Source organism: Sorex fumeus, unplaced genomic scaffold (assembly GCF_029834395.1).
Source record: "Sorex fumeus unplaced genomic scaffold, SorFum_2.1 ptg000122l, whole genome shotgun sequence".
NCBI classification, from domain to species: domain Eukaryota; kingdom Metazoa; phylum Chordata; class Mammalia; order Eulipotyphla; family Soricidae; genus Sorex; species Sorex fumeus.
In genome coordinates this window covers 32893326-32914684 of record NW_026606179.1, presented here as the reverse complement: position 1 = coordinate 32914684, position 21359 = coordinate 32893326, and the positions used below count along the sequence as shown (strand labels likewise).

Here is a 21359-nt window from a genome sequence, read left to right as displayed (position 1 = left end):
ATCCTCAGGCCCTAGAACTGAACTGGGGCCTGGTTGACAGAGAATCACTGGGAGGGACTGCTGGGCTGCTTGAGCTCTGCTTAGGAGGCCACCACCAAAAAAAATGTCAGGAATTTATGGTTTCAGCAACAGCCCTATAAAGCCATATATATATATATATATATATATATATATATAATTTTTATTAGTGAGACACCATGAGGTACAGTTGTAAATTTACAAATTTTTAAATAAATAAAATTTTAAATAAACTACTAAGAACCTATGCAAGCAAGTCTACATGTGCACTGAAACATAACGCTACCAAACCTCTCATATACTGTGGCAAAGCAGATGTCTAGACAATAACTACTGCAGCAGGGGTGGTGCGTGGGGGGCCAGGGCTGGGAGAGTATAAAGAGGGGTGGGCACGCTGGTGAAGTGTGGTGTTGGGATCTTGCACACATGAAACCCTATCGTGAATTGTGCCGTCACTCACAATGGCTAAGATACAAATGATTTTTATGAAAGAACTGCATCCCACTAATCCTTACCTGTAACCTTTGGTTTACTATGGCTGGAAGAACCTTTGTCCCCAACACCTCTTGACATAAAGGCAAGTTTGGGAGGCCTCCTTTCCTGTGTCACATTATCTGAAACAGTAGACACAGTTTTTAAGTATAAAGACAAACTCTTATAGCGAAGGAACAATCATGCAAACAACGAGAACACCAACAAAACCCTCTAACAACAACAACAACAACAAAAATATTTCCATTGCAGTTCTACAAATTTGTAAAGGCCATCAAAGGAAGTGAAAGGGATAATACCAAAAAGGAAAAAAAATCAATGCAGTACTTCAAAACATAATTTCTACAAGAAAATACACCCCAAATACAATTCAGCTAAATGCTTTGACTTCTTGAAAACATAATCCCTTTCAGTCAATTATATTTGATGTGTTAAAACACTACAAAGAAAACCCGTACAAAGTTTTTTGTAGGATTTCCTAAATCAATATTCCCAGGACAGCCCTTTGTATTATGAAGTGTTCTACACTCAAATACTTCTAGAAGATAGTGAGATAAACAAAGATAAACGGGCTTTTTTAATGGCATAGCTCCACAACCTTTAATATGCTAATGTGAACTGTGAAACTCTCAAAGAGGGACAGAGTAAACTCATCTGATGATAATAATTCTTGTGCCACTCAGCATTTCAGATAAAGTATCTCATGAAACAATGGTTTGGGAAAAGTCTGGTTAGAAAAACGCATCATTCTTAAAAGCACACACGTTAAGAATAACATGTTAAGCACACACTGAGAATAACACCAACATGGATACAAACACATATTCACATAAATAGGAAAAAGAGAACAATGTATAGGTTAATAATGTCAAAAGTCAGAGACAAATTTTAATAATTCTTAAAAGAAAATATTCAGAAAAACTTTACATAAGTATAACAAGTTTAGCAGGATTATTTTTCACACAAAGACCACTCTATACCTTAAAGACCTCCTGCTTTTTGTAAGAGATTTACAAATACTGAGCAAGCAAATATAAAAAGTTAAGTTTTGAAAGCTTTTCCCCTTAAAGTTCAAAACACATTCAGTCATTAACGTGACACTTTAGGAATCATACCTGATAAAGCTGTGATCAGCAAAAACGAATCACCCACATTGGATTTTTGAGAACAAAAAGAAAAAGATAGGAAAAGTTTTACATTTCAAACACAAGGAAAAGATGGGTTTTAAAAAAAAATAAAATAAAAGGAAACAATGGTGAATCAGTTATATACAAATGCTTGGTAACTCTTGCCGTGACTGGAGAGGAAGGGAATTATATTAAATTCTATCTTAATGTCTTAATGATGGATGGTATAGTATTTCAGTTCAAAAGTTCCCATCTATCACTGCATAGCTGCCACAGATTTTATGTCAGTTTCTCATCTTTTTTTGGGGGGGAGGGGTTTAAAAAGCAAAAAAATTACAAAGTGATGTGTGACCATTTTGAGGCTCCTTTGGAAAAAAATAGTGTGAGTGTTACTGAATAAACAGGATGTGATGGTGACAATTTCCCAGTGAAACACAGTATACTTAATCTTCATGATTTTAATAAAAAAGAATAGCTATTGTAAAAGAAAATGGTAAAAGAAGAACTATTTGGAATATTTGTATGATGGTACCATTCAGAAGTTTCCAAATAATACGCTGAGAACTAATGTGAGTATAAAACTCATAGTCACTGGCAAAAGTTCCCAAATTATAGTGTATGATAAATTGGTTAAAGAAACATAATTTCCATCATCAGCTGTAACTAAGTACAAGTAAATCCATTTTTAAAAGGTATTGTAATGGATTTCGTGCTCTGTGCACTGCGGTCAGTAAGTGGCATTTCCAACAAAGGCTGCAAAGGGTCTTCACTGAGGCAACCTGGCTGTCCAGGGGGGTGAAGTGGGACCGAGAGCATCTGCTGTCGGGCTCCACAGCTCAGGGATATGGAGAGCACTGGACTCAGAAATGTGCTCAGCTCCTGCAAAAGCCTTAGTCAAAGAAAGATCAAATACAATTTTTTGAGGAACAAATATGTCTATGGAATTCAACATGCCGCGTCAAATCTACCCTCTAACACAATTATATACCGAGTATTTCCTGTCTCTTTCTCACAACAATGTTCATAATCCAAAACCAAAGTCTTTTACTTTCAATGAAATTTTAAGATGTTACCATCTCAGGAAAGGCATGGGAAAGTAAACAGAGGGAAGAAATTCAACAGTCAATTTTGTGAGATTAAAATAATCCTTAAGAGGATTAGTTTAAGGATAAAAGAGATACGAGATGTTTAAAGGGATATCATAGAATGTCCACCAAATAACATGCATAAAAATGTACGCATCTGCCTTATTCGTGGAAAACTAAAAGGCTGGAACAATTTATTCTGTAGAAAAGGGGATAAACAAATTGTGGACTATTCGTATAATAGACTATGGCAAAGCAATAAAAAGAAAGAAGCTACTAACATACACAATACAGATGTTATAGTGAGTAAAAGGTAATGGACCAAAAGTATTGATTTTATATAGATAGACAGATAGATAGATCGATAGATCTATAGATATGTAGTAAAATTGCACTCAAAGTCCTAAAACCAGCAGCTCATCCATTACTCACTAGCTTTAATGGAAAAAGAAATATATCCTGGAGAATCTTGGGTAGGAAATCATAAAAATAAAATGGGCTGGAGCAATAGTACAGCAAGTAGGATTCTTGCCTTGCACGCAGACAACCCAGGTTAGATCTCTGACATCCATATGGTACTGTTATTATTATTACATTAAGTATTATATGTCATATATGGGCTGGAGCGATAGCACAGAGCATAGGGCATTTGCCTTACATGTGGCCAACATGGGTTTGATTCCTTCGCCCCTCTCAGAGAGCCTGGCAAGCTACCGAGAGTATCCCGCCTGCATATCGGAGCCTGGCAAGTGCCCCATGGCATATTTGATATGCCAAAAAACAGTAACAACAAGTCTCGCAATGGAGATGTTACTGGTGCCCGCTCGAGCAAATTGATGAACAACGGGAGGACAGTGCTACGGTTCTATATCATATAATATATAGTATTACATATAATAATAATATAAATTGTATATTATAAGTACTGTTATTTTACAGTACTTATTATCCAAGCACTGCCAGGAGTGATCCCTGACTTCAGAACCAAGAGTAAACCCTGAGCACAGATGGGTATGGCCCAAAAACAAAAATCATAACAACATGTTATAAAATGTTTATGAATATGAGTCACAACTTAAATTGAGGAAAAACTGCTTAATTGATGCAATGCATTCTCATGAAATCATGAGAACAAAAGAACATCATTCAGACCCAAATGAGAATTTATTATCCACAGCAAAATTTACTGAAAAAAAAAAATACAATGACATTTAAGTAGAATGAAGTATTATAAAAGTCAATACCAGATATGATATACTTAGCAACTAACCAAAACCAGGGGAGACTGCTGATTTAAAAACAAACAAACAAAAACACTTTCCTTATATTTTACACAATCTTCTTTGCAGATAACATGAGACTTGCACACCGAGATCTAGCACTTTAAAATAACCTGCTAGGCTCCATGTGCCCCTGTCAGCAGGCAACCTCTGGGGGGTTTAGACTGACAATCTCTATGGAACATCATTTAGCATTATTCATAAAAAGGTCAAATATGTCTTTTGACCCATTGCTATACTTTTAGGAAGTTATCTTTTTTAATATCTTATACATTTATTTCACACATATGAGCATAATAAATCTTACTGAAAAATTCTGGTTCTATGTCACATGAAAAAACTTCACAGGCAACTTGGTTTGATGTCAGAGAAGAGACAAAATATGAAAGGATAGGATCAGAGAGATAAGCAGAAAGAAAAAGGTGCTGGCTTTGTACCAGGCTGACCCAGGTATGGACCCAGGTATGGACTCCCGAGCCTGCCAGGAGTGATCACAGAGTGCAAAGCCCTGAGCACAGGCAGTGTGGCCCAAAAAACAAAAACAATCAAACAAAAGAAAAGTAAATAAATAAAGGACAAAACTGGTCTTCAAAACGATCTGGAAATGTTGGAGGATTAGATAGCTCTAATGATCTAAGGACATGAGTTTTTTTAATAAGGACAAACACAAAGTAGTACTGCATGTTCCTCAAACTAAGTGCACAAGGCTGAAATCAGAAATAGAAATAATGAGGAGCAAAACTATGGATTTCAATCGAAGGTGAACTCAGTCCTCTTGACTTCACTTGCTTAATAGCACATTTATTGACTCTGCAAGCCTGTGTTCTCCTGTGAACGTGTGTCTTGGTTGCTTTTCTCTATTTCTCTTTGCTTGCTTTTCCCCCTCTGGAGAAGTCCAGGTTGTCTCTTAAACATTTGCTTTCTTTCTCTATCCTCATGTCCTCACATCTTTCTAAGTTAATTTCAATCAAAAAAACTACCATGCTTCACACACACACACACACACACACACACACACACACAAATTCCATTTGTTCAGCCAAGAAACAGAACCTACTCCATGCGAGAAGGTCCTCTGGGAATGTAATTTAGACTGTGACAGGACTGTCCCCAAATCTTTTCTGCCCCAATCCTAGAGGACATCAGCCCACACTGTCCCATTCTAGACATCAGCCTACATCTGGATTGCTCTATTAAATTTCCCAGCAGATTTCAAGCAGAAAGGTTTCCCAACCAAGCAGCTCTTATTCAGAATATCTGGAGACCGTGTCATAGGAGAAATGCCTAAAATGACTCAAACTGCTCAGACTTAGGAACAGAAGTTGGAGATGTCAAAGACATCCAACTATGAATATTTGAGGGTTCCTATAAGGAGGAAGGGCTGGATTTGTCTCTCTTCATGCCCAGTTCAGAGCTAGAATTCATTAAAAAAAAAAGTTAAAAGAAGCACTCAAGTGATTTTCATTATTGTTATTTTGATTTGGAAGCCACACCCAGCGATGGTTGGGGTAACCCCTGGCTACACTCAGGAATTATTCCTGGCAATGCTCAGGGGACCATATGGGGTACCAGGAATTGAACTCGGGTCAGCCACTTGCAAGGCAAGCACCCTACCCACTGTAGGGTACATTTAAAGCCACAGTAAAATACATACCCTCAAACACAGAGGATACATATTAAAGCCACAATAAAATGTCCCTACATACATCTCAGAGAGGCTGGAACAGTGAAAGCATCAAATCTGGGTAAAGAGACAGAAAAACTGTACCCCTCACATATTTTTAGTGGTAATGTAGGATAGTGTGGTCATCCTCATGGTCCGGGTGTTTTTAAAACAAACCTTTATAAACAAAAAACTAAACAAATACCAGCAGCTGCAATCTTTGATGCTAAAGAAGACTAATGTGTATGTATGCATTATGTATATATACATATATATGTATATGTATATGTAGTTTGTATACATATAAAGGGGCTGGAGTGATAGCACAGCGGCAGGGCAGGGCGCCTGCCTTGCACGCAGCCAACATGGCCGACCCGAGTTCGATTCCTCCGCCCCTCTCGGAGAGCCCGGCAAGCTACCGAGAGTATCTCACCCGCACGGCAGAGCCTGGCAAGCTCCCCGTGACGTATTCAATATGCCAAACACAGTAACAACAAAATCTCCAATGGAGACGTTACTGGGCCCGCTCGAGCAAATCGATGAACAACGGGAGGGCCTTTTATACATATAAAGCACTGTAGCACTGTCCTCCCATTGTTCATCGATTTGCTCGAGCAGGCACCAGTAACATCTCCATTGTGAGACTTGTTCCTGGTTTTGGCATACTGAATATGCCATGGGGAGCTTGTCAGGCTCTGTTGAGCAGGTGGGATACTCTTGGTAGCTTTCCGGGCTCTCAGACAGGGACAGAAGAATCGAACCCAGGTCGGCCATGTGGAAGGCAAATGCCCTACCCGCTGTGCTAGCGCTCTATTTCTGACTTTATGGGACACAAATACTAATGAAGGCACTATTTTAGTAGCCCTGAACTGGAAACAAATCAGACATCTTTCAGTGAATAAAGAGGTGGACATCTGTCTCTGGTACAGTCACAACAGGGGGTGCTACTTGGCAGTACAAAGCAAACCTACCATTGACGCACGACACGCATGAACCTCCAGGAAATTACAAGCAGAGGAGAAAAAAGAGAGAGAGAGAAGCCAGGCCCAGAAAGGTACACGGATACTATTCCATTTACATAATATCTTGAAGTGGAAACACATTAATGGTTCCCCAAGGCTGGGGGTGGGGGGAGGGCAGGAGGGAAGGAATGTGGTAACAGAAGAGCAGCAGGAAGAATTCACATGGGACTGGGAACGTACTGGACCCTAACTGTCAATGTTAACAGACGGGCTGCCATGCTGAACTCTAGCTCTCTGAGAGGTAACTCGGGGGGGCGGGGGGGAGGGGATATTTCTAAAGGATGCGCAAGATCTCTCAGTAATGCTCTCCAGAGTTGTGTGCAAATCTGTAATTATCTCATATTTTCATATATATCTGCTGTCCTCCCGTTGTTCATCAACTTTCTCAAGTGGGTCCAGTAACGTCTCCATTATGAGACTTTGTTGTTACTGTTTTTGGCATATCGAATACGTCACGGGGAGCTTGCCAGGCTCTGCCGTGCGGGCGAGATACTCTCGGTAGCTTGCCGGGCTCTCCGAGAGAGGCAGAGGAATCAAACTCGGGTCGGCTGTGTTGGCTGCGTGCAAGGCAAACACCCTACCCGCTGTGCTATCGCTCCAGCCCATATATCTGCTAAAGATATATATACTGATATATGTGCATATATAAATATACATATATGTGTTATTATATATATGTATATATACAAACTCAGGGACTGAGGATTCAGAACAAGGATTAGGGTGCATATCTATTTGATCACCAGTACCACCTGCCCCGCCCCCAGCACCACCCAAGGATGGCACCAGAGACCCCCGAACAATGCCAGAATGGATCTGGGGATCCCTGAACACTGTCGGGATGACATCAGTGGTTCCCTGGACCTGAGCAGCACCACATCCCCCAGCCTGACCCTTCAACCACTGGATGTGGTCAAGAAATGCTGAAAATGCCCTCGGACGCCCCAAGCACTGCTTGGAAGATTACTCTCAAACAAACAAACAAAAAAAAAAAACAAAGAGTTTATAATCAGAAATCACAAAGAAGTCTCAAAACACGATGATTTTTTTTTTAAAAATAGGACCCAATAAGAAAACCGAAAAAAGGACTGGCATGTCTTCCCTGATCTTCTACTGAGAAAGATATCCAAGATGATAAATGTATTTAATGTGAAATGCATTAATACAACATTAATATGAAATAAATATAATATTTCACACACATACGAAGGAATGCTTCTCAAACACAGAACAGAATAGTTCTCAACAATTTTTTGAGCCACATCCAGGGGTACTGAGGACTTACTCCTGGCTCTGTGCACAGGGATCACTCCTGGTGGTGCTCAGGGGACTTTACGGGGTACAGGGGATTGAACCTGGGTGCAAGGCAAATGTCCTATCCACCGTACTGCCCCTCTGGAACCTCAACAATGTTTTTCAAAAGGTACATGCATAAGTCAAAAAAAAAATTATGTTTGGTGAAATAAATCAGACGCGAAAAAGTACATGCAGAATTATTCCATCTGTGTAAAAGTCAAGGAAAGTGAACAAATGTACAACTGACACAAAACTGACGGTGGGGTTGCCTGGGATGGGGCGGGTAGGCAGGCAGGTGGGAGGGGGGAAATACAGCGGGCATTCCTGGGCTAAAGCTCATTCTCCAGGCTGTGGGGATGGTCTCATGCATGCTATGAATCCCAGGATACAATAAACTGGGGGCCGGAGAGAAGCAAAGTGGGTAGGGCCTTGCACACAGCTGAGTCAGGTTTAATCATCAGTACGCCCTTATGGTTCCTGGAGCCCCTGAGTGCAGAGCCAGGAGTGAGCCCTGAGCACCACTAGGTGTGGACCAAACAAACAAAAACAAACACTGCCCTCCCGTTGTTCATCAATTTGCTCGAGCGGGCCCAGTAATGTCTCCATTTTGAGACTTCTTGTTACTGTGTTTGGCATATTGAATACGTCACGGGTAGCTTGCCAGGCTTTGGCATGTGGGCGAGACACGCTCGGTAACTTGCCGGGCTCTTCGAGAGGGGCGGAGGAATCGAACCCGGCTCGGTGGGGCTGGCTGCACGCAAGGCAAATGCCCTACAGCTGTGCTATCACTCCAGCGGTGCGGACCAAAAACCAAAGAAAATTTCAACAGAACAACTTAAAGACTATAGTTCACTGCATGTCAATTTCAGCTCCTTAAAAATCTGCACTGAGAAGTTTAAGATGCAAAATTATGCAAACTGCAAAGCATCAACTTAAAAATCCAAGATACAAAAGGAAATGAGGCCGTTTGGAGGGTCAACCTAGGGAGAGGAAGTTCTCACTGTCTTAAAATTCTTTACCAATGGGAATGCATTGTATAGCTAAATAAATAAATAAATTTAGCTTTATATTCCCAACCCCCATGACAGAATGGACTAGAAATAGCAGAAACATCTCATTTAGGAAAGCCACCAAATGACAGGCTTCCTCACAAGGCTTGAAGAATCTGAACACAGGACTCAGGGAGGGCACCTCCTGGCAGGCCAGAACCAGGAGTTTGATTCCCAAGCCTGCCCCCATGATGATGTGGTTCTGGTGCGCCTGGATGACCCCTGGCACCCCACCATGAGAGTACATGTTGTCCAGGGCACTGTAACCAAGAGTGTGACCCGGTTCAGGCCACAACCACAAAGAGAAGACGACAAAAAAAGAAAACTAAACATAGTGTCAAAGTTAGTATGTCACAGTTTTAAAAAACTTGAAATGCACGGGGGTGGGGAGGGGGTGGATTTTTTTTTTTTGTTTGGGGGCCAACTTGGCAATGCTCAGGGCTTCCTCCTGGCTCTGCGCTCAGGAATCACTCCTGGCAGTGCTAGGGGACCATCTGGATGCTGGGGATCAAACCTGGTCAGTCACTTGCAAGGCATGCGCTCCACCTGCTGTACTATTATCTCTGGCCCCTAAATGGGGAAAAGTTTAGATTGAAGACATATACATCTCTGAGTCCAAGGCATTTTTCAGAAGCCCATTGTGGCAAGTAAATAATGACTGGGATCAACTCTCTCCCAATCTCACCAGCTCAGCAACAGCTTTACAATTTTTTCTCCAATGATAGAAATTATAACGTTGAACAAATAAAATCAAATGGGATTGGGGGAGGTGGCAAAAAAAAAAACCAAAAAATGCAAGGAGAAAAAAAAATCTCATTATCTCTCTTTTTCTCTTAAGAGAAGGGTGTTAATGAGTAAATAATACATGCTGAAGAGCAATTCGAATATTCTAAATTAATTTTCACTTAGACAACTTTACTTCTTAAAGTCTATTTGCAAGCTTAATTCTGTTGGCAAAGAAGTGTAATTTGATGTTATGTTATAAAACTGGTATCCTTAATTATCTTCTGTTCAGCACATACAGAAATCAAGCTTTAAAAGAAAAAAAGAAAAATCAGCATTACTTTCCTCTGCCTCCTGCTCTGAGAGCCGGTAATCAAGATAATGACAGACCCTGATAGCTAAGGTCAGAGGGAGCCTAACATGGGAGTCACAGGGGGCCTGGTAACTAACTGTAATATTTTAATCCTCTATTGCCACATTTCTCATCCTTCTCAGAAACAGCCTCGTTCTGAGAAACGGCCTCGTTCCTGATGCCCCATTCGCTCTCAACGGAACGACCATCTCCGAATGCAGCAGCTATGTGTACCTAGGTCGAGAAGTCAACATGACAAATGACCTGGCACCCGAGCTGCGCAGGAGGAAGAGAGCGGCTTGGAACGCCTTCAAGAACGTTGAAGAAATAGCTAAGAGGACGAAGAACCTCTGGCTCCGGGCACATCTCTTTGATTCCACTGTTCTTCCTGCATTAACATATGCCTCAGAGACCTGGGCCCTACGCAAACAAGATGAGAACGCTATTCAGGTCTCCCAAAGAAGAATAGAAAGAGCTATGCTTGGAATATCACATTTCACTCAAATGAGAGAAAGAATCCGGAGTTCTGACATCCGTTGATGATCAAGAATCAGGGACGCTGTCTCATTTGCCAAGGTGTCAAAAATCAGATGGGCTGGTCACGTAATGAGATTTAAAGACGACCGCTGGACTCCACGGTTACTGTTACTGACTGGATTCCACGGGATGTCAAAAGACCGCGTGGCCGCCCACCTACCAGATGGTCAGACTTCTTCCTGAAGATCATGAACGATCGGTTTGAGGCTCTTCATGTTCCCAGAGCGAACAGATGCCATTGGGCTACACTAGCACGTGACAGGGACAAATGGAGACGTTCCTGGTGCCCGCTCGAGCAAATCGACGACTAACGGAAAGTTAAGTGATTAAGTGATTAAGTGATTGCCACATTAAGATCAAGTTGTAAATGATTGAGAGGATAACTGCTACTAAAGAATTCACTGTCAGGTTCTATGTGATTCCATTACATGAAAAATTAAAACAGCAGCATTTTTCTTTTGTTTTTAGCGCTACTGCAGAACCCAAGATCATTTACATTGAGATCCAAATTAAGACACGGAAAAACAGATAGAAATACAGCTCTAGAGTTTGGCGTGTGGTGAGTAGAAAGCATCTCACAGGTTTATTCCACAGCAAACAGAAAAATATAATTACACTAAGCCACTTCTTTCTTAGATTATTTATACTTAACTAATAATTTCCCGTGTCCCAACTTGATATGGTATATAAAATTCTGTTATAAAATGTTAAAAAAAAAAAGTCAAAGAATTTCAACTAAGGTCAGTAACAAGGAAGGTTACATTAAAGATTAGATATTTCAGAATCTTTCCCTTGGGAAAAAAATTTTAATGAAAAAATACCAAAAATTTTTAATTTCAAAAGATAAATTGAATCAATTTATCCAGGTGATTATGAAGAAATTCAAATTAGTACAGAATTGGTGACTTCGTGTGAATACATGAAGAATTTTTTAAATTTTATTTCATAAAGGGGCAAAGCAACAAGTTAATATTATAAAATTAGCATAACTTGTAGATTTTGCGGAGGACAGGAACTCTCAGCCTCAATGATACTGACATTTGGGGCCAGATCATCCGAAAAGGCAGAGAGAAGGCCCTGGGCACTTCAGTTGTCTAGCAGTGCCTTCCAGAGCCACTTGATGTGGACAGTGCTCCCTACCCAGTGTGTCCATCAAAGAGGTGTGTCCAGACTGCCAAGGACCTCAGCCATCAACCCTGCTGAAAACTACTAGTTCTGAAATAAAATTATTCTTGCATAAGATTTGATACTGATGCTTTTTAAAAATCTTAAAACATTTCAGTTCTTACATATTAAAGCAGTCCCATAGTCTAGTTAACAGCATTAAAGAGGTATCATATTTCAAACAATAATAAAGCCAGGAAAAATAAAATCTAGCAAAATACATACCACCAACACAAAAACAAATGCTCTCCATGTTATAAAATGGCTAGGTAAAAATAGAAAACTTGTGTTGAGTAAGCTTACAGCTGACCATTTCTGCTGAAATAATAAATGTAAACACTGACAAATCACAAAGGGCAGCTAACTCCCTGCAGAAACAGAGAGCACACCTTGCTGGCAGTTTCTGGGGTGGAGACTCAAAATCTGGAAGAAGGGAATAATACAAGGCAGAACCCAAAATTCTTCTTCAACAGACAAAAAAAAAATTTTTTTTCCCTGGCCCATTCTGAAAAGAAAAAAAATAATCACAATTGGGTCCAGGCAGAGAGATTGACAGTCAGACCTGGCATGCAGAGAGACCCAAGTAGGAACCCCAGAACTCCAAGGCAGCCTTGGGCTTCTCCAGGTGTGGCTGGGGGAGGGGTGAGGGGGAGGGCTCTCAGCTGCATCAGGCCCAGGTGCTATCACAGGGGCCTAGGGGGAGGGGTTGCTGAGTGGCCCCCTGACCACTGCTTCAGTGCACACCTGCCCAAACACACATACACAAAATATATACCACAGGTAGGAATTCATAAGTGATTCTGATACTGGATGGGATAGGCAGGAATTTTATTTTGGATTTGGGGGCCACACCCAGTGGTGCTGGAGGCTGCTGTCAGCTCTGTGCTTAGAGGTCACTCCTGGTAGTGCTGAGCTGACCGTGTGGTACAGGTATCAAACCTGGGCCTCCTGCATACAAAGCATGTGCTCAGTCTGTGGAGTTCTCTCTCCAGACAGATCAGAAAGAATTTTAGTCTGTTTTTGCTTCTTGGGTGACACCTAGCAATGCTCAGGGGTTACTCCTGGGTCTGTACTCAGGAATTACTCCAGTGGAGCTTGGGGGACCATATGGAATGCTGGGAATTGAATCCTGGTTGGCTGCTTGCAAGGCAAGTACCCTCTTCATTGTACTATCGCTCCAGCCCCTAAAAAATAAATTTTGGGGGCTGGAGCGATAGCACAGCGGGTAGGGCATTTGCCTTGCACACAGCCGACCCAGGTTCAATTCCCAGCATCCCATATGATCCCCTGAGCACCACCAGGAGTAATTCCTGAGTGCAAGAGCCAGGAGTAATCCTGGGCATTGCCTGGTGTGACCCAAAAAGAAAAAAAAGAAAAAAATGAATTTTTGAAAAATGTTTGTTTAGATTTTAATTTTTGTTTCCTCTTTGAGTCACACCCAGTGATGCTCAGGGGTTGCTTCTGGCACTGCGTTCAGGAATTACTCCCAATGGTGCTTGGGAGATCATATGTGATGCTGGGGGTTGAACCCTGGTTGGCCGCATGGAAGGCAAATGCCCTACCTGCTGTACTATCACTCCAGCCCCCAAAACAGAATTTTTAAAGAGACTATTTAAGTTTGATTAATGAGACAGGAGGAGAATATGCTTCCAGGGGAGAAGATACCAATGCCTGGAAAACTATTTTCATAAAAATAAGAGCCAGATGAAACTTCTTAAAAGTACTTTTGAGAACCAGAGAGATAAGATAGCACAGGGATTAAGGCATCTGCAGTGCATGCACTTAACCCAAGTGTTGCCAGAAGTGATCCCTGAGTACCAAGGGGTATGGTCCCAAAACCAAATAAATAAAAAGTTCTGGAAACTAAAAATTATACTATGTGGAAAAAATAATTCATTCGATGGGCTAAATAACACACTGGGGGTTAAAAAACTGGGAGAAATCTAATAAGACTAAAGATACAGCAACAAATATTATCTAAGAAACAAAGATAAAAGTTTGAAAAATTGAGAGACGCTCCAAGACCAAGGGCAGTATTAAGGCTCAGAAACACATTAACTGAACTCACAGAGAGAAAAACAACAGAATTCTTTCCTTCACTGTTTGAAGAGATAATGTCTAGAGTGTTTGAAAGAAATAAATACACAAATCCCAGAAGTTTATAAACTCTAAGCATAAGAGATATGGAGAAAACCCATGCTAGGGAGATGGTGGTTCTATTGCTGTAAACCAAATTTCATGAGAGAAATCTTTAAAGCTTCTACAGAAAAAAACAAACTACTTTACATACAGGCAAAGAGATTCAAAAGATTCAATAGATGATGGGCTTTTCAAACTATGTAAGTCATAAATTAGTAAGGAAAAAAAAAACAGAAAGCAGAAATAAAAGAAAATATCAAGTCAGAACTCTCTCACATCCCAAATACATTCTCTCTAATCCCAAAGAGTAAATATATTCTCAGAAGGAAGAAAATTAAGAGAAAGTCAGTTCTAGAAGACCAGAACTTCAACAAACACAAGATCTTCAAGATAAAGAAAAATGATAATAGAGCCTTTTAATTCATCTTAAACATGTATGACCATTATAGCAGGAGATACAACTTTTTTCTATGGGTTTTTAATGTACATGACAACAGATATAAAAGATAATGAAGAAGAAACCAAACACGTGTTTTTTAAAGGTTTACAAAGTTTCCTTCCTTCCTGTTTCCTTTCTTTGTTTTTGGAAAGGGGGAATTAGACCCAGCAGTGCTCAGAGGCCCTCCTGGCCATGCATAGTGCTGACCTTGGTTCAATCCCTGAACCCTCTATGGTCCCCCAAGCCCACCAAGAGTAATTCCTGAGCACAGAGCCAGGAGTAAGCCTTTAATGTATCTGGGTGGGGCCAAAACAAACAAAAATGAAAGAGAGGGGGGAGAAGAGGAGAGAAGGAGGGAGGGAGGGGAGAAAGGAGGGAGGGAAGGAAAGAGGAGCAAAGGAGGGAGGGAGGGAGGGAGGGAGGGAGGGAGGAAGGAAGGAAGGAAGGAAGGAAGGAAGGAAGGAAGGAAGGAAGGAAGGAAGGAAGTTGATGAAAATAGGCCCCATCTTATCAGTAATTATTTTAAATACAGAGGGATTAAATTATCCAATCAAAAAACAGACAATTCTCAAAAAACTAGGAATCGAACTTCCATATGACTCAACAATCTCACTTTTAGGCATTTACCCCAAGAGAGAAAAATCTCTATTCAGAAAAAGACATTTGCACTCCTATGTTCATTGCAGCACCAGTCACAAGAGCCAAAATCTGGGAAAATGCCCAAGTGTCCAAGAACAGATGAAAGATACAGAAGCGATGGTACACATACACAGTGGAATATTACTTGGCTTTGAGAAATGATGAAATCGTTGATAAACCACACATACACACACACACACACACACACACAGCTTGCTGTTACATGAATAGATCTAGAGAGCCTCATGCTGAGTGAAGCTAAAAGGAGACACAGAATAATCTCTCAAAGGCGGGTGATAAAGAAATAAAGTAATGAAATAACAAAAGCCCAAAAGCAACAGAAACTAAGAATGTCCGTTTTCCCTCAGAGGAGAGGAGGCCAGTGGGCAGCGCACTGGGACATTTCTGGAGGGAAGAAGACAGCAGTGAGCGGAGGGTGTAGCACGTGATGGATATAATGCACGAAACCCTACATTAACAGTTTTGTAAGTTATCGGTGCCTAAAATTTTAAAAGGAAAAATAAATCATTAAAAAACAAAAACAGATGAGAACACTAAATATGCAGGCTCCCACTACATGCTGTCTACGGGAGGCTCACATTAGGTCCAAAGGCATAACGAGACGAGCAGCAAGAGGCCGGAAATGGACCCTCTAAGGAGCGAGCCGTGAACAGCATCAGACAGAACAGGCCAACATTGGAAGACCAAGTATCCACCAGTGAAAACTGAAACAGGATGTGGGAGATCCGCACAGTGGAATATTATTCAGGCCTGAGAAGTTATGAACACTGATAGCACAGGCTACAAGATGGACAATCTTGACACAATGTAAAAATAATTTGAACATGTTATGCTAAGTGAAAGAAAAATCACATATTGAAGACTAATTTTATGAGATAGATAAAAGCAGGAACAGAGACAAAAAGTAGTACATTAATGGTTGCTTAAGACACAGGAGAATGGAGAGTGGAGCAATGGCTGACCAGTCCAGGGCCTCTGTCTTTGCTCTGGGGTCGGCACAGAGGCAGGAAGGCAGGCAGAGGAGCACACACTTCACCACGGCCACCAAGCGACATCCCCTAGTCCACAGTATGTCTCGCGGAGGTAACGACAATGTTCCAGAATGAACTATGGTCAATCGCACAAGTGGCTCTACATGTCTGCAGACAGACTAAAATACACTGAATGGAAGTAGGGGTGGGGAAGGGGCTCGCCTTGCATTCACCCAACCTGGGTTGGATCCCCCGGCATCACATATGGTACCCTGAGCCCCATCAAGAGTGATCCCTGAGCATCGCCAATAAATCCTTATGAACAAAATTAAGTCCTTCCGGACATGGATGTTGAGAACTGGGGATGGCTCCAGGGAAAACAGTGTCACTGCAATACCATGATGCGTTGCAAGCATGAGATCCTGAGTTCGATGCCCTGTGCCACCCACAAGTGTGCCCAGCATGGCTCTGCTGTCTACAACCCCTGGCACCCCAACAGAGGGGTGCTCTGGGTGCATAGCCACAACTAAAGATGTGTGAGCACTGTGGCCGGTCATAGTCATGAGACCCCAGGGAGCACATGTGTGAGCATCCCAGCAAGTACTGCAGCCAGGATGTGGGCGAGCATCACCAGCCAGTGTGAATCCCAGTGGGTGCAGACACAAGCAAATAAAGAGTGTGAGACACCCGCCCCCCAAGCACCATGGTCGAGTGTGTGCCACGCCCTGTTATCACAACCACAATGCAACAAAGGAAGGAGAGAGGGAACACCCATGATTCACACAGTTTTGCAGCGCACTTCACCTACTACTATGTGTGTCTTTGCTCACCCGGTTAAAAAAGCAACGTTTTCAGGGCTGGAGTGGTAGCACAGCAGGGAGGGTACCTACTACGCATGCAGTCAACCCAGACTCAATCCTCAGCACCACATAAAGTGTCCAAGCCCTACCAGGAGTGGTCCCTGAATAGAGAATCAGGCATAAGCCCTGAGCACTGCTGGGTGTGGCCCAGAAACCAAAAATAGATAAATAAAAAAAATACACTGAATTGTGCATTTATATAGGTGAATTAAATATGGCCAGGGGCTATCAGATCGCAACACAGATACATTTTTAAGTCATATATTTCCTTTTTTTTTTTTTCAAATTTTATTGAATCACCGTGAGGTAGTTACAAGCTTTCATGTTTGGGTTACAATCACACAATGATCAAACACACATCCCTCCACCAGTGCACATACCCCACTACCAAAATCCCCGGTATATCCCCCCTTTCCCACCCTCCCCCTGCCTCCATGGCAGACAATATTCCCCATACTCTCTCTTTACTTTGGGGCATATTTCTATATCACAGAAATATCAGAAGAGATATTACAACATACCAGGAACTAGACAGTCAATGGGGGTGGGGGGTCCCTATTTTTAAAAAAAGACAAAGAAAGAAAAGAAAACTTGAAATAATGTGGTGCTGATCATGAGCAGACCGGTCAGAAAGTCCAGAAATACCCAGCTCCATGTGGGAACTTAGCATAATGAAAGTGGCATATCAAACGGGAAGGCGAAAGGGGTACAAATTAACATGTGATGCTCGGGGAAATCTGGGTAATGACCGACAGGATGTGGGAACTAAACTGGATCTTCATTTCACATGATACGCCCATAAACTTAAAATGAATCAAAGGTAAAACAGGATGTGATTCCAGTTATATGAGGAACTTAGAACAGCAAATTCACAAAGATAGAAAGTAGAGAATAAAAGACAACAGGGGTGAGTAATAAAAGGGATGAACTGTATCTTAGTAGGTTTAGAGATTCTGTTAGGAAATCAGAAAAAAAAATTAAACAGATATTATAAGTAGTGGGAAAGGCTGCAAAGCGATAGCACAGCGGGTAGGGCGTTCGCCTTACAAGCAGCCAACATGGCCGACCCGAGTTCGATTCCTCCGCCCCTCTCGGAGAGCCCGGCAAGTTACCGAGAGTATTCGATATGCCAGACACAGTAACAACAAAGTCTCCAATGGAGACGTTACTGGGCCCACTCGAGCAAATCGACGATCAACGGGAGGGCCTGTACATTTTTAAATAGCAAATATTACATTTCACCACAATTTTAAGAATAACCAGGTAGAAAAGCAAAAACTGAAAAATGAGAATCGGGAGCAGAGAACTCCTGTACCACATATCACAAAAGCACTTACCGCCCTAACAGAAAAAAAAAAAAATTGGTGGGAAAAAAGTGCAATAATCTGATTTAAAAAACAGAGACGAATAAGCTTTCACAGAAACATAAACTGAAATTGCCCTTAGTCATATGAAAAGATGCTCAATTGCATTCACTAGAGAAATGTAGATTAAATTTATACTGAAACTTATTTTTCGCCTATCACACTGGGAAAATTTTACAAGCAGATTCTTGTGGTACAGTTTTGGTTTTTTATTTTGTTTTTCAAGTCACACTCATATTCAGCCGGTAGAAATATCAATTGTTGTATACCCACCATTTAAAACAATTTAGGAATTTCTAAAACAATAAAAATGCACCTTTTCACCAAACAACCCAATTCTTGAAATGTATCCTAACAGTTTAGGGTCTCTCAGCCAGCAGGCCCCCAGGATCTACCAAGAGATCTCAGATGAAAATGATGTCATTTGGAGTTTATGGCAAAAGGCATTGGGGCAAACTGTTAGGATGGGGGTGGGGGGAGCACGGGAAGGACACCAGGTTGAAAGGGGCCACAGCTGGAAACAGGTAGAGGATACTGTCCAGCGATGCTAGCACTGGGGAATAGCTATGTCCAGTGTTGCTGAAGCCGTACTGGTAAAATACCAGAAGCAATCCCATGTCCATCAAGAGGAATCTGGTTAAACAGATTACAAGACCAAGACAGGGCAAACAATCATATATGCCAAAAAAACAAGAAGAAATTTTTCATTTTGAATTCCAAAATGCTCCAAGATACATTGTGAAGAGAATAAAGCAAGGTAAGCTGAGTGTGAAATGTAGACTTGTCATAGAAAAGAGAAGGGAGAATGAAAATGCGTATTCACAGTATATCAAGAAATATTTGAAAGCTATACCAGACACTAATGAAAAATAATGGGACCAGGCAAGAGAAGTAGTAATGGGACAACTGCAGAGCCTAGGTACAGAATCTAGGGGGGGGCGAAATTTTTTTACTGCTGTGGGTTGATTTTAGTTTTTGCAATCAGGGTCTCATACATGCCAGGTCTGTGATCTACCACTGAAATATTTCCCTGTTCCTTTACTGGGTATTTTTGCTGTTTTGATTTGTGATGTATTTCTTTCTTGTGTGTGTGTGCACGCGTGCGCTGGCCACACATGGCTGTGCTCAAGACTTAATCCTGGCTCTGTGCTCAGGGATTATGTCTGATGGTGCTCTGGGGACCTTATGGGGTTCCGGGGATCAAACCTCCAGGTCAGCTGTGTATGAGGCAAACTCCCTACCCACTGTACTATCTAGTTTTAAGATGTACTGCTTACTAAAAAGCTCTTTTAATAACTCAATAGGTATTAAATTGAAGCATTTTAGTCGAAACTCAGATGATACAACACACATTTTATCTCAAAGGGAGTAAGGGAGTATCAGAGGAAGTATACTGATTGTTTATAACTTACTTTGAAGTGTGCATGGATAAAATGAAAGCTAGCACAATCAAATATCAATTATAGAATTGAGGTGATTGGGTAGGGACAGTCAACACAGAATTCCTCCAACTTTTTGGTATGTTTGAAAACTTCCTATAAGAATATGAAAAATTATTTCTAATTAAAAACTTAAAAGCTATTTCATGAATCAATAAGCAATTCGATAGGAAAATAGGCAAATAATACACTGTGACGGCGAAACTGATGTCATGACAAGCTGCAGCTAACATTAAGTCTCAACTAGGCCTCAAGTTTACGTTTCCTCAAAGCAGAACCTGCAGTTTCTGGTAAACTCCCAGTTGAGTAATTTGCCTAGATAAGAAATTGGGTAGTTGGGACTGGTCGGCCATGAGGAGTCACTGTACCCTCCGTAGAAGTATATCAAGAAATATTTGAAAGCTATACCAGACACTAATGAAAAATAATGGGACCAGGCAAGAGAAGTAGTAATGGGACAACTGCAGAGCCTAGGTATAGAATCTAGGGGAAAAAAAATTTTTTTTACTGCTGTGGATTGGTTTTAGTTTTTACAATCAGGGTCTCATACGTGCCAGGTCTGTGATCTACCACTGAAATATTTCCCTGTCCTTTTCCTGGTTATTTTTGCTCTTTTAATTTGTGATGTATTTCTTTCTTGTGTGTTACCAACTGTCGTCTAATTGCTAACTACTGTTGTAATAGGGTCGATGCTAAAAATAGACCAATATATAAATTGCTTCTTAACACTGAACCCTATATAAACTGCTTGTGATTTGGAGTCAGGGTCCTTGTCAAGACTCCACTGTGTTGGATGAGACTTGGGCCCTCGCTCGAGATAGCAACGGCTCAAGCTAGTAATAAAGTTCCTTCGCTTTCGCATTCTCGTATGTGGATTTGGTCTCTCCACAACTGGGGATCCAAAACTCAGGCACAACAGAAAACAAGGTGGACAGGCGCGGGGGGAGAGTGGGAGAGCTGAGGCAGGCAGGGAAGTCTCCATAGCAAAAGTGCCTGGCTAGCATGCTTGAGATCCTGACTTCGAATCCTGGTACATGCCTCTGAGCTGTGCTGGCTAGGGTTCCGGCACCACAGCTGTGTGCAATCTCTGATGCACAGCAAGTAGCCGCAAACACCACAACTAAAGTCACAGAAGACTTGAAAACGCAGGAGCTTGGCACTAGAACCATGGTACATAGCGGGTAGGGGATTTGTCTTGCATGCGGCATACCCAGGTTTGCTCCCAGGTACCCTGTAGGTCCCCTGAGCACCACCAGAAGTGATGCCTGAGCACAGAGCCAGGAGTAGCCCCTGAACACCACTAGGTACGGCCTAAAAGACAAAAAAAATAATGCAACTACCAGCAAATACCACAACTAAGTAAGCACACAGTACAGCCAAATGTGATCCCACACTCCACCCCTCTACCATCATCCCAGAACAGGAGGGGAGGGGAGGAGAAGGGAAGGCAGGGGAGATGGTGGAGGGAGGTGGGAAGGGGAGGCAGGCAGACAGAAAGAAGGAAAGAAGGAAGGGAGGAAGAGAGTAAAAAGGGAGGGAGGGAGAGAGAGAGGGTGGGAGAATTGTTTAATAAAAGATCTAAATATTTGCCAGAGAAATAGTACAGTGGGAAGTCACTTGCCTTGCACACAGCTAACCCCTGTTTGATCCCCCATCCCATATTTTAAATTATAAAGCAG

The 21359-nt window shown here is 41.7% G+C and overlaps 1 protein-coding gene across 4 annotated transcripts in view; it reads right to left on the bottom strand.

The window, feature by feature from the left end:
- The window catches only part of CYLD (CYLD lysine 63 deubiquitinase), a 67643-nt gene that overhangs the window by 29846 nt on the left and 16438 nt on the right, over positions 1-21359 (bottom strand). For 3 of the 4 annotated variants that reach the window (XM_056136224.1, XM_056136226.1, XM_056136225.1), the window contains exon 5: positions 534-632. The exons of the other annotated variant lie outside the window; for it this stretch is intronic. In XM_056136224.1, the coding sequence (XP_055992199.1) occupies positions 534-632 (99 nt within the window). The remainder of the gene's footprint in view (positions 1-533; positions 633-21359) is intronic. 4 annotated transcript variants of the gene reach the window in all.